The sequence below is a fragment of the Pinus tabuliformis genome, chromosome 1_2 (assembly GCF_031772625.1).
Source record: "Pinus tabuliformis cultivar Carrire ecotype Pingquan chromosome 1_2, CPIR1, whole genome shotgun sequence".
Taxonomy (NCBI): domain Eukaryota; kingdom Viridiplantae; phylum Streptophyta; class Pinopsida; order Pinales; family Pinaceae; genus Pinus; species Pinus tabuliformis.
Genome location: NC_142298.1, coordinates 1,343,423,044 through 1,343,437,316, shown reverse-complemented (window position 1 = coordinate 1,343,437,316; position 14,273 = coordinate 1,343,423,044). Strand labels below are relative to the sequence as shown.

Below are 14,273 nucleotides of genomic sequence, written 5' to 3'. Positions count from 1 at the left end.
CTGTAGTATGACTCCTTGACCCACATTTCATACATTGTATTTGGGTCTCGGTTTTGACAGCTTTACCTCATCGGAACAGAGATTGAGATTTCTTACCTCTGTTTTTCTTCGACTCTTCTCCTACTAGACATTTATTGGAAGTGTGTCCAGTCTTACCACAAAGCCAACATGTAAGCTTGTTCCATTTCTCCTATTTGGAGGTGTGCAAGTGTATATCAGAAGGTTTGTAGTAATGCGTTCTAGGGACATACCTGTAGTATCCCTTTCTGTGTCTTGAAGAGACCCTGGGTCTACTTGAGACCTGTATTTTGATTTTGTGATATTTTCCAGTCTGTTTGTATTCCTTTTTAGCTTTCTTCTTAGCTTTTCTCCTTCTAACCAGGGGATCATCAATGGTTAGACCATATTTGCTACAGATAGATTTACTATCTAAGAGATATGACAATTTTTCTAAGGACCTGTTCACCTTAGAGCTAGTACATAGACTGACTAATGCTTTAGTAATGAGAGAATAAATTTCTCCCCAAGTATATGATTCAAATGGTAATTGAAATACTTCTTGCAGTCTAATATAATCAACAAATCTAGAAGGAAAAGCTGCAAGATATACCTGTTTCCATAGCAAATTTTTAGAATCTTTCACCTCGTAGATTCTATGCATCCAATCTCAGTGAAAGTCTTCGAATTGTGACATCTTATTACATTTGAGGTTCATAAGTATGACCTCATGCTTATCAGCAATCTCCATCTCAGAGCCACACCAGTGCTCTAAGATCATAGAAGTCAGAGCTCCAATCATATTTCTTTGAGTTGTCCCATTTGAATTATGTATAATATCTCCCGCTTCATCTTTGAGTACTTCGCTCTCCATTTCTACTAGTAGAGCTGGAGATGATTCCGTCTCCCACCATCTGAGAAGTGTTCCAATAAAACATTGAATGATAGTTTTACATGCTTCAACTTCATTCTTTCCTTTGAGACACATTAACTTGTACTCTGTGAACATCATGTCGATCATTTGTCTGATCTGGCCAACACTGAGATTATCAATGTTCCATTCTCTGTGTGAATCTGTGAATAATGTGTGTGTTTTTGAAATTTTTCCTTTTCCTTCCAAGTCAGGAGTTGGATATTTATTGAATCGACTTTCCAATGGTTCATAGATGGGAAGAATTTGGGATTTCTATTCTTTTCCTTCCTTGAATAAGGAAGAAATTGTAATTTGTTATGTAGCTTCAGATTTATCTGAGGAGGTCTGAGCTACTTCTTTTGGAAACAAATTTGGGAATCTGTCAACAGGTTTGACAGGATTTTGTATCTGCACATTTCTCTTATATAAGAAAGAAGTAGGGACTGGTTTATCTGTTTTTGACAGACTTATTTTGTCAACTTTTTCTGTTAAGTCTATTAACAATCCCTTAGTAGTACCAATGTGGTCTACCATTTTTTCTTCTACTTCTTCAATCTTATTGAGAGATTCTTTAACATAAGATCTTACAAGAGAAGATGAATACTATAAGTCATTAAGACACTTATTTACATCATTAAGAGAAACTTGGACAATATCAAACTATTCTTTTATTTCAACTGATTTTGTTGTATTCATTTCAAGCCCTTTTACTGCAGTGTTAGTCTAATTGATCTGTTCACTGGCTTTTTTTATTCTTCCATCTATACCCAATACATTGTCATCTTTGAGCACCAAAGGAATAGCCTTTGCAATGTTTTGATTCTCTCTAAGGATTATACCTTTGTATGGAGGGAAGGTAGTTGGAGTTCCGACTTTATTTCCATCTAAACTAGTCCAAGAATGTTTCGCTGTTGAGGAGGATGATGTACCAATCATCAGCACATTTTCTGACTGAGCATTTATTTTCCAAACATAGAAAGAAACCCAGGAACTTGTTTTATCCATATGCTTTTTCCACTCCTAGGATAGCTTGATTTTTTCCTCAACTATATGACTAAGACCAAATTGTTCTGCTTCAGGGTGAGTGTAGATATCCCAATTCAACATCTCTTTCATCCATTGGGATTCTATTTTGGTCTTTCTATAGCCATCCATTAGGGTAAAGAATTTATGCATCTCTGGTACAGAGGGATTTTTACAGTCAAATGGTAGAGAGAAAAATCTAGACTCTGGAATGAGGTCATTCGTCTGTTCTAAATACCCTAGGCCATATCTGGGCATATTACTTGGCTTCATCTTACTGAACATTTCTGTTAGTCTTGGATCTTCTAAAGTAGGCAGTTCACGCATCATGAGAACATGGTCAGACTCGTGTGGAAATGGTATGTCTGAACATTTTGGATTTGGACATGGATTTATGGATGTGGAAGGAGGTGCTTCACTAGTCCGAGGATGGGGTTCTCATGTATGGCAGATTCAGCAAGAATGCTCAGATTTACATAAGAATGACACTCAGGACATTTTACTTCTAATGAAGAAAAATTTACAATCTGTGCAAATTAAAATAAAGAAATATGATGACAAGGATTAGAAACAGTACTAGAGCAGGCAGTGTCTACAATGCTTGGATCTTGATAAGTTGATGAGATTTTGCAGGCTTGTTCTATTCTTCTGTGGTCTATCGTGGATCTTCTGGGAAAGGATAGGACAACAAAGGATTGATTCTCTTGTATGTCTACAGAAGTTATTTTCCTTAAAACCAGAGGTTTGGGATTAGAAACAACCCAGTGTTATGGGAAAGTTAAATCTTCCCAGTGGATAGTCTAGTGTTCAATCTTTTGATTTTTTGAATCAGTTAAAACAACAACACTAGACTTGGAATCTTTACTGGGCGCATGGAGGATAGTCGTATACAAAGTATTAGTGTGCAGAAAACAACCCCTTGTTTGGATAGCAATGTTATGTCTCTTTTTGTGCATATCAAATCCGGTGGTCTGGATTTGTAGTTGGAGGATTTGATCAATAGTTTGATCAAAGACATAAATTGAGAAATTTGGATAACAGTCAAAATAGACTGGGCCATTAGACAAAAGAGCAACTATTCCTCCTGTCAGTGAATCAGTGTATTTATTATGGGTTAGATCTTTGACAGTAGCTAACAAAAAAGTATTTAGGCCTTGATGGGTCAAAGGATTTATGCCGATTCTAATACATCCCAGATGTAACTATTTGGTTTTAAGCCTTTTTGCTTCAGCTTATAATTGCTTTGGATCAAGAAGAGGGATAGACTGTACACTGTCAGAGTTTTCTTGGATTTGGCTTATTGACTCTTTAATACTGATTCTAGTAGCAACCTTTAAGTGAAATACAGAGAGATCTGAATAAACTTCTGATGCACTAATGCTAGGAAGTTGCCATCTTGCAGATGGCTGTGTTTCTTCATATTCTAGTTCGGCTTGGTTTAACACAAGACTAGAATAAGATGCAAACATATCTCTGAGGGGATTTTTTATAGTAGATAATTCTTTTTCTTCTATTTCGCAGATCAGATGATTACGTTGTTAATATCAAAAGCTAGAGAACAAGTAAAGATTAAATAGTGAGTTAGAAATGTAAGAGATCCAAAGGAGACTCCTATATAAACCTAGATGCTAAGTAAGTAAAAATGATAGATGAGATGATTACGTTGATTAACTGGAAAGCCAGAGAACAATCAAAGATTGTAAATTGAGTTAGAACAAGTAAAGGTTAAATGGCCTTTTTATATCACTAAACTTGTAAAGTAAATTACAGGTTGTTTTTTCACTATATTGAATTTTGGTTGAGGTTAGTTGTAATTTTGAATAAAAGAATTATCATCTATTTAATGTTCTCATTAATATCATGCAACTTTCGATTTAGGTAAAGATATTTTAAAACAATTTTTATTTATGCAACTTTAGATTTACCCAAATATCTTTATTATGCAACTTTCGATTTAGCTAAAGAACTTTTAAAACAATTTTTATTTATACAATTTTAGATTTAGCCAAATATCCTTAGAACAATTTTTATTTCATGAAATTCTCAACTCTTCGATTAAAATTTAAACAACCTAATACACATTTAAATTTTATAATTTACCTATTAGAAAAACACATACCATTAGAAAATTACATATCATTCTCATCTCATATGTTTTCGATTAAGAAACTATGACTACACCTAAAATTCACACCTACTATTCAGACTGGTATCGTTCATACCTACCAGTCATGTCATTCATGGTGTAACTATTTCCCGGTTGATTCTTATTTGCCCCACACATTTTCGTGGTTAATTAGACTATATTAACGTCTAGCTTTAGGCAAGATCACGACACCAAAATCATTGAGAGAAAGGAGAAAATATGGGAGATCCTGGATTTGTATCTGGATCAATAGGCATTCTTATTGATAGTGCGGTTCAAGTAATAGAGGGGCACATCAAGATTGCTCTTTGTTGCGGAAAAGAGTTGAGGGTTTTGGAAAATTTAGTGAAGGAGATTCAGCCTATAAACATGGAAATTCAACAATATGGAATAGCTATTCGGCAGTCTCAGAGTGATTTCGTTAACAATATTGAACCCGTTACAGTCAACAACTGGCTTCAAACATTGAACAGAATTATGGAAGATGCAATCAAAATAGTGCATAAATGTCAAGTTCCAGCATATAATATGGTATCTCGATATTTGTTGAGCAAGAAGATCAGGAAGAGTATTGACAACCTGCAGAGTCATCTGGAAAGACTGCCTTTGATTAGATTCACTCAACAACTCCGTTCTGAATTGCAAAACATACAGAGCCATGAAGCTGCTCAGAGCCAATCTTCAATTCCTCCAATAAGGCCGCCAAGCGTTGCAAGTTACAGGCAGCAACCAATTCAAGAGGCGTGCATCGTGGGACAATATGAGGTATTCGAAACCCTTAAACGTCTGCTAACAGATGATAACGAAATCGCAGCCCCTGCGACATCCACAATAGGCGTTGTTGGCATGGGTGGATCTGGAAAAACTATGCTCCTCAAGAGAGCCTTGAATGACAAGCAAGTGCAACAGCACTTTGAGAAAGATTTGATTCTGTGGTTGACAGTTTCCCAAAATTTGTCAATCATAAATCTACGCAATAACCTTGGGAGACAGATAGACCTCCATTTAAGTGAGGGCTTTGACGTGAGATGGAGCCAAGAAGATGTCAAGAGATGGATTTATCAAAAAACTAGCAGCAGGAGGTTCTTGCTATTTTTAGATGATATTTGGGACGACAGTGAAAATCTGTTGGAGATGTTGGGCGTACCGGACGATCAGATGTATGACAGCTCCAAGATCGTTGTATCGACAATAGATCGAAGAGTCCTTTCAAAAATGAGAGTGGGTACCCAAATTGCCATGGATAGTCTGTCTGCAGATGAGAGCTGGAGCCTCTTCTGCTTTCATGCGTTTGTAGGTAATCAGCACACTCCACGTGTTGGAATCGAAAATATTGCCCGGGATGTCTGTGGGGAGTGTGATCGGCTGCCGCTTGCTCTCAAAGTAATAGGAACAGCCATGGCGGGCATCACTGCGCCATCAGATTGGCGGCCGACTCTAGAGAAGTTGCAAAATGCGGATAAAGTGGACCCTCATGTAGAGAAGAAACTCTACAATCGGTTGAGATTGAGTTATGACGCGCTGTGCACCTCGCAATATTTACCTTTGCAGTTCTACTTTCTCTACTTGGGCACCTTCAAAGAGGACGAGGAAATGTATGTGCAGGATGTGATAAACTTGTGGATAGGAGAGGGCCTTCTTCCCACAGAAGATGGTAAAGATCCATTAGAAGTTGGAAGGGCTTACGGTAACTTTTTAGTGGATCGATGTCTGATCGAAGCTAGTATTAAGGATGCTGATTGACAGGTGGTGATCTTCTCTATGCATGATGTTTTACATCATCTAGCGCTGCAAATTACTGAGAAGGAAGAGAATTGTTGTTTCAGAGTGGGGAAAGGTTTGGTGGAATTCCCATTGAAACATTGCACCCGTAAAACTAGGATTTCTCTGAGGGCCAACAATTTTAGGTCAATACCTAATGGATACCAAGGTCAGGGTCTGCAGGTGATGTTACTTTCGGAGAACATATCTCTGGAATATGTTTCGTCAAGAGTGGTCACGACTCTCACCTCTCTTAGACTTCTTGATTTGGGAGGGACATCCATAAAAAATTTGCCTCCTAACTTTGGCGCGTTGAAGCATCTGGTCTTCCTTCGTTTAGCAAAATCGCCAATAGTGAAGCTGCCAGATTCAGTAACATGTTTGAAGAAGCTCGAGATACTGGATCTGTCCGAATGCTACCAGTTGAGTGAGTTGCCTTATGAGTTAGGTAAGATGACAAGTTTGATATATCTAGATCCAAGTTTCTGTCAACAGTTGAAGTGCATGCCTTGTGGGATCTCCACGTTGACATCGCTACAATATCTGAAAATTGAAAGATGCTGGAAAACCTGGCCACAAGCAACACCACCACAGAGAAAACTTCTGCGTGATCCGATGGGAGGTCGTGCTCGTGCTCGCTTCCAAGATCTGCACCCTCTGAAGCACCTTAAATGGCTAGCGCTAGAGTGCTCGAAGGAGCTAATTACGGATGGCGTAGTGGGCGACATGACAGAGATGAGGACTCTCATCCTGAGGATGTCACATATGAAGGAATTACCAGAGGACATGAGAGGTATGGTATAGCTTGTTGGGAATTTGTGATAATTCCATAACAGACAGACAAAAAAAATTGCTCTGTTTTAACACTCTGTTTTTGCACAGAAAACTGAAAATCGTTTGCTGGAAGCGGTGTTTCAGCAACGCGGAAACTAGTGTAACAGCAACGCAGTTTCGTCAGTTGCTATTCGCAGTGTAACAGCATCGGTGTTTCAGCAACGCTGAAACTAGTGTAACAGCAACACACTGTTTTGACGTCAAGTTTATTTTCTGCTTACGGTGTAACAACAACTTGCAACGGTGTAACAACAACGTGAAAAATAACTTGTATTTATAAACAGTAAACCAACTGATACAAATTCGTCTTCCTCACATAGAGGGATTTTCACACAAGATTATGCTAAGAGCATCTTCCTCTTAACAGAGGGATTACATCAGGAACGCTTCAGTTCCACAAACCAATTTCTTACTATCTCAGAGAATTACAGCTTTAGCCACACAGTCTGTTGCTGAAACACACAGACAGTTGCTGTTACAGCTGTTACAACAACGGGCAGATAGTTGCTGAATACACAGACAGTTGTTGTAACACGTGTTTCAGCATCTGGCAGACAGTTGCTGAAACACGCCTGTAGAATGTATTGCTGCTCCAAAACACAACGACTCTGTTTTCTTGCTGTTTTCTCTGCTCTGCCTGCTTCTCTGTCTTTTTCTACATTCTTCTAACTTAAAACAAAACTGCTGTTCATTACATTTATATGTTAAATCATATCTGATTTAAACAATAAAATAACCAAAATATCTTCTAACGCCTATCTGCGTATTGAATGCAGCAAAGCGGTGATGCCTTTATCAAGAAATCAAGTCGGCGGTTGCAGGGCAATTCAATTCTGAGAATTTAATGCACATTAATGTGCAAAATATCAGGCGTGACTTTGAGGCATCGATCAGATTTCAGTTCAGCTGTTCATTGTTGCAGTTGGAATTAAATTCCAACACTCCCCCTTAATTTCAACTGCTGCATACCCAGGCATTTCCTGAAATGATCAAAACTTTTCTTTCACAATGATTTTGTCAAAATGTCAGCGAACTGATCCTCTGTTCTGCAGTGCTGCAAAACAATCTCACCATTGTTAACCAATTCAAGTATGAAATGAAATTTGGTGTCTATGTGCTTTGTTCTTTTATGAAAAACAGAGTTTTTAGACAATGCTATTGCTGAGCTATTGTCACAGTAAATGGTTGTGCCCTTTTCTTGTTCATGACACAAATCTCTGAGAACTCTTCTCAGCCATACTGCTTGGCATGCTGCTGTTGTTGCTGCCACATACTCTACCTCTGCTGTTGACAAAGACACAACTGGTTGCTTCTTGGAAGCCCATGAGATGGCTCTCGATCCCATATGAAACACATATCCCGATGTACTTTTCCTATCATCAACACTTCCAGCCCAATCACTGTCAGTGTAACCTGTCAACATGAAACTTTCAGAAGAGGAGTATAAAATACCAAACCCCTTCATTCCATTCACATACCTTAGAATCCTCTTGGCTGCCTGCCAATGAGTCTCTTTCGGTCTTTCCATAAATCTGGAGATTAAACTCACAGCGTGCATAATGTCCGGCCTAGTTGTAGTCAAGTACATAAGGCTGCCAACTATGCTCTTGTACAATTTTGGATCAAAATCCTTGCTGCTGTCTTCTTTGGTTAATTTCAACCCCATTACAGTTGGAGTCACAGCTGCCTTGCTGTTCTGCATGTTAAATCTCTTCAACACTGCTTCTACATATTTATCTTGAGAAATGAAAACACCATTTTCACTTTGGTCTACTTCAATTCCAAGAAAATATCTTAAGAAGCCCAAGCCAGTCATTTCAAATTCACTTTTCATGACTGCTTTAAAGTCAGCAATGAGAGAAGCATCATTGCTAGTAAAAATCAAATCATCTACATATAAAACAACAATAATAATCTTACCGTCATTCTCCTTTATGTAGAGTGTGGGTTCACCATCACACTTATCAAACCCATTCTCAATCAGATAAGCATCTATTCTGCTGTACCATGCTCTTGGAGCTTGCTTCAGCCCATAAAGAGCCTTATTCAGTTTACAAACTTTATTCTCTTGGCCTTCAACTTCATAGCCCAGAGGTTGATCGACATAAACTTCTTCTTTCAACACTCCATTCAGGAATGCAGATTTAACATCCATTTGATAAATCTTCCATTTGTGTTGTGCTGCTATAGACAACACTGTTCTGACTGTTTCCATCCTTGCTACTGGTGCAAAGGTTTCATCATAGTCTTTGCCTTGTTGCTGCTTGTAGCCTTTCACAACAAGTCTTGCTTTGTGCTTGTCAATCTTACCTTCAGCATTGCTTTTGGTCTTATGACCCACTTAACTCCAATGGCATCTTTGCCTTCAGGGAGATCCGCTAACTCCCATGTTTTACTCTTCTCAATTGCACCAATTTCTTCATTCATTGCTTCAATCCATTTATCTTCATTTATAGCATCTTCAAAATGAATTGGGTCATCAACATGACAATACAAAGAGAATAATGAATTCAGACCGGTATTGTTACTTACCTCTTCTTGTTCATAAATCTCATTCAGAATTCTGAATCTTGGTCTTCTTGGTGTGCTTGGAGTTCCATCCGAACTTGAGGGTATTTCTGATCCCTGTGGTGTGCTTGGAGAAGCACTTCCTTGACTTCTCAAGGCTGTTCGAATAACAGCTTGTGGTGTGGTTTGTTGTACTTGCTGTGGTGGAGGAGGAGCCACCAAGGAAGGATTATCTGCTGCTGTCCCTTCCTCTTCTTCTTCATGAGACACTATTGTCTTCACATTCACTGTTTTTTCTAAGTTTCCATCCCAAGCTTCATCTTCAATGAACTGCACATCTCTGCTTACTATTAATTTCTTGGTGGATGGATTATAGAGTTTGTATGCTTTTGACTCATCACAATAGCCAATAAAGACACACTTCTCCCCCTTACTGTCAAGTTTCTTCCTTAGCTGATCCGGTACATGTGCATATGCCACACAACCGAATACTCTCATGTGAGTGACAGTTTGTTTTTGACCACTCCATGCCTCTTCTGATATTCTGTTCATGACAGCTTTAGTTGGGCATCTATTCAAGATGTAAACTGCACAAGTAACAGCTTCTGCCCAATACTCATGCGGCAAGTGTTTTGCCTTCAGCATACTTCTGACCATGTCAAGAATGGTCCTATTCTTTCTTTCGGCAACTTTGTTTTGTTGAGGTGTATACCTCGCGGTGAATAGCTTTTGTATGCCATTCTCTCTGGAAAAACGCAGAAAGTCTTGGGAGATGTACTCTCCTCCTCTATTTGTTCTGAGCACTTTGATATGATGCCCACACTGCTTTTCAACAAGAGTTTTGAAGTGGCGGAATTTCTCAAACACTTCACTCTTTTGTTTCAGCAAATACACCCATGTCTTTCTGGTGTAATCATCAATGAAGGTTAAAACATATTTATTTCCGGCAAATGATGGTATTTGCATCGGTCCGCACACATCAGAGTGAACAATTTCCAAGGGTGCTTTTTCCCTTATACTCTTCCCTGCTGGAAAGCTTTCTTTGTGTTGCTTGCCCAAGATGCAGCCTTCACAAAGGCTGTTCGGTTTCTCAATTAACGACAATCCCTTTACCATTCCCTTTCTGTGCAACAGATTCAGGCCTCCGAAATTGAGATGTCCAAATCTCAAGTGCCACAACCAATTCACATCTTTCACCTGTTCCTGAAAGACTTCTTGTGTTATAGCCGCAATAGTTCTTCATTCCTTCAAATCTGCCCTGAGTTTGAGAGGAAACATTCTATTGCTGGTCATCTGCACCTGTGCAATGATCTTCTTACTTGGAGGTATGTCTCTGATTGTACACATATCATCTTTGAAGAACACGTTGTAACCTTTGTCAATGAGCTGTCCAATGCTCAAAATATTACATTTTAGACCAGGTACGTAGTATACCTCTGGCACAATCATCTGTTCTCCATTTTTTGCTCGGATACTTACTCTGCCCTTACCCTTGACAAATATCTTATTATCAGTCCCTCTTGTTACCTCAGATTTCACATTTTCATCCAGATTGGCAAACATTGCAATATTTCCAGTCATGTGATTACTACAACCTGAGTCTAAGAACCAAAAATCTTCTTGTTTGTTTTGTGCAATGTTACATGTTAACAGCACGTTCTTTGGATTATTATCTTCTTCATTTGCAAAATTAGCATTCTGCCTATTATTCATGTCATTTTGTTTTTTCCTACATTCATTGGCGTAGTGCCCATATTTCTTACAATAATGACATTGGACTTGGGATTTTTCATACCTTTGTCCATGAGCTTATTGTTTGCTTGAACCTTCATGTTGGTTCTGATTGCAGCTCCTTCCGCTTGTGCTTGCAGGATAATTTCTGCCTCTGTTTTGGCTTCTTCCACGACCTCTGTTATTTGCTCTGCCTCGACCTTTTCCTCGGCCAAAAGACATTTGAGTCTTGAATGCTTGCTCAAAAGAGAAATCTGTTCCTCTACTCAGTCTGTGTTCATGAGACAAAAGAGAAGCACTCAGCTCATCTACCGTGAACTGTGAGAGATCTTTTGTTTCTTCTATTGCTACCACAATAGATTCAAACCTTGAGGGTAAAATTCTCAAGATCTTCTCTACAATTCTTCTTTCTTCAAGAATTTCACCATGAGATCTCATCTGGGTTATCAAGCCAATAACCTGAGTGAAGAATGAACCTATCGTATCAGATTCCTTCATGCTGAGATTTTCAAAGTCTCTCCTCAACATCTGCAACTTTACAGTCTTCACCTTCTCCATGCCTTGATAGGTAGTTTTGAGAATATCCCATGCCTCCTTGGATTTTGTTGCTGCTGCAATCCGCGGAAAAACACTTTCATGTACTGATTGGAAGAGGAAAAAGAGGGCTTTGGCATCCTTCTTCCTGTCGCTCTTCAACTGGTCTCTTTCTGCTACTGTCAAAGCAGCCAGTGCTGTTGCCTTTGTAGGTTCAACATAGGCAGTTTCAACCAGCTCCCGTATTCCTTGAGAAGCAAACAATGCTTTCATTGTTATGGACCAATAACTGTGATTTTTCCCATTAAACTGTGGCAGTTGGGAATTTGTCAAACCTGTTCCAGCATCTGCCATCTTATCCTGTATGAATAAAGAAGAGATACTGCCTGTATAAATAAAAACAAGGAAAAACTTTCTCTGCTGGAGAAAATCTGCTCAACAAGCTTCTTACAGCTCCTACAGTGAAAAACAAGCTCTGTTTTTGACTCACTGAGTGCCTAGACCAGCTCTGATACCATGTTGGGAATTTGTGATAATTCCATAACAGACAGACAAAAAAAATTGCTCTATTTTAACACTCTGTTTTTGCACAGAAAACTGAAAATCGTTTGCTGGAAGCGGTGTTTCAGCAACGCGGAAACTAGTGTAACAACAACGCAGTTTTGTCAGTTGCTGTTCGCAGTGTAACAGCATCGTTATTTCAGCGACGCTGAAACTCGTGTAACAGCAACACGCTGTTTTGACGTCAAGTTTATTTTCTGCTTACGGTGTAACAACAACGTGCAACGGTGTAACAGCAACGTGAAAAATAACTTGTATTTATAAACAGTAAACCAACTGATACAAATTCGTCTTCCTCACATAGAGGGATTTTCACACAAGATTATGCTGAAAGAGCATCTTCCTCTTAACAGAGGGATTACATCAGGAATGCTTCAGTTCCACAAACCAATTTCTCACTATCTCAGAGAATTACAGCTTCAGCCACACAGTCTGTTGCTGAAACACACAGACAGTTGCTGTTACAGCTGTTACAGCAACGGGCAGACAGTTGCTGAAATACACAGACAGTTGTTGTAACACGTGTTTCAGCATCTGGCAGACAGTTGCTGAAACACGCCTGTAGAATGTATTGCTGCTCCAAAACACATCGACTCTTTTTTCTTGCTGTTTTTTCTGCTCTGCCTGCTTCTCTGTCTTTTTCTACATTCTTCTAACTTAAAACAGAACTGTTGTTCATTACATTTATATGTTAAAACATATCTGATTTAAACAATAAAATAACCAAAATATCTTCTAACGCCTATCTGCGTATTGAATGCAACAAAGCGGTGATGCCTTTATCAAGAAATCAAGTCGGCAGTTGCAAGGCAATTCAATTCTGAGAATTTAATGCACATTAATGTGCAAAATATCAGGCGTGACTTTGAGGCATCGATCAGATTTCAGTTCAGCTGTTCATTGTTGCAGTTGGAATTAAATTCCAACAAAGCTAAGCAGTCTCTTTGTGGAGTCCAACGTTTTGGGTAAGATCCCATCGTGGATACGTGGTTTCCAACTGCTAAATTGTCTAATACTAAGAGATTGTCCCCAACTGGAGGAGATCCCTGCAGGGTTGGAAAAGATTGAATGGCTAAGGAGGCTGGATATAGTTAAATCCTCGTCTTTAAAAGAGTTACCCAATGCTTTTGGAGAAGCAGGTGCCTTTCCACGCCTAGAAAGTTTCTGGTTGGAGGAAACCGATGGAGTTGAGAGTTTTCCCCCGATGAGGGATGGGGCTCTGCTTCTATTGAAGAAGTTGGGCTTAGTCTTTTGCTCCAACGTCAAGACCACTCCTCCAGGACTCGAAAATTTACAAAATCTGAGGGAACTGCATGTGTATGGCAGTCCCTTAATACTCGAATTTATTGAAGAAGAAGGTGGCGAAGCATGGTCTGCAGTTCAAGCAATGGAAGGAGAAAAGGACGTAGAGATACTGAGGAAGTTGATTGATGAGCACCGCCATAAAGATGGGATGGGTTGCTCAAGCATATGCAAATGGGTTTTCCCATCGAAACCATGGTCATGGTGTTGTCCCTCATGGTACTACCCATAATGCTTTTTATGTGAGATGCCCTGGCTTGCTTTCAATGCCTGATCTTCAATTTGATTTGAGTCCCATACATGGTTTTGATTTGCCACTCATTTCACTTTCACACAGCTGGTGAGTTCCTATTCCATCATTGACTCTTCAAATTTGCTTTTACGCTCACTGTAAACTATTATCTCCTTCTTACGGGGAAGCAAGATCATGTTAAAGTACGGTCAAGATTCAATTCTTAGTGTTATATTATGAAAAAAAAAATGTGACATTATCAAATATGCATTGATTTCTTTGATGAATATCTTAAATGTTTTTGAAATGGGAACCAGAAAATTTATCATGAGAATTAGAAGTTAGTGTTCGAGGGGTAATTCCAACGACCATTTAGTTGTTTTCGTTGTCAATCTAGCTGTATTTCATAGTTGCCAGAGTTTATGAGTTGTTTTTTTTTAACAGTTAGTACATTTGAGGTGGTATTATTTATCTTTGGTATTGAAGCAAATCTATTTTTCCATTAAAAATTGAAAGGGGAAAAAGCAGAAAGAAAATACAATAAAAGCATAAGAAAGAGCGAAGGAAAAGTTAGAAAGTTGATAAGGATGAGTGGTCAAGTTCATAAGTTGTCAATAGTCTCTTGGATCTAGTACGTCCAAGAAGAATCATATATACCTATAAATTGAATAGGTATACAAGATGTTTTAATCAATAAAGTATGTAATTTCGTATTATCAAGTGTGTATTTT

General features: G+C 38.7%; 2 protein-coding genes across 2 annotated transcripts; both read left to right on the top strand.

The window, feature by feature from the left end:
• The first annotated feature begins 4,298 nt into the window (after positions 1-4,298).
• Positions 4,299-5,822, top strand: LOC149211193 (disease resistance protein SUMM2-like). Its single transcript, XM_089399208.1, has one exon. The coding sequence runs from the start codon at positions 4,299-4,301 to the stop codon at positions 5,820-5,822; it is 1,524 nt and encodes a 507-aa protein (XP_089255334.1).
• Positions 5,823-5,840: 18 nt separating this feature from the next.
• On the top strand, positions 5,841-13,700 carry LOC149211192 (uncharacterized). Its single transcript, XM_089399207.1, has 2 exons — positions 5,841-6,640; positions 12,936-13,700. The coding sequence occupies exons 1-2, from the start codon at positions 5,841-5,843 to the stop codon at positions 13,540-13,542; spliced, it is 1,407 nt and encodes a 468-aa protein (XP_089255333.1). The 3' UTR covers positions 13,543-13,700.
• Positions 13,701-14,273: the final 573 nt, after the last annotated feature.

Bases quoted from the DNA above. Each gene is read 5' to 3' on its own strand.
- LOC149211193 (XM_089399208.1), top strand. From the start codon at position 4,299: ATGGGAGATCCTGGATTTGTATCTGGATCAATAGGCATTCTTATTGAT.
- LOC149211192 (XM_089399207.1), top strand. From the start codon at position 5,841: ATGCATGATGTTTTACATCATCTAGCGCTGCAAATTACTGAGAAGGAA. The intron at 6,641-12,935 runs ATAGCTTGTTGG...TTAAATTCCAAC, and splicing joins GAGGACATGAGAGGTATGGT to AAAGCTAAGCAGTCTCTTTG.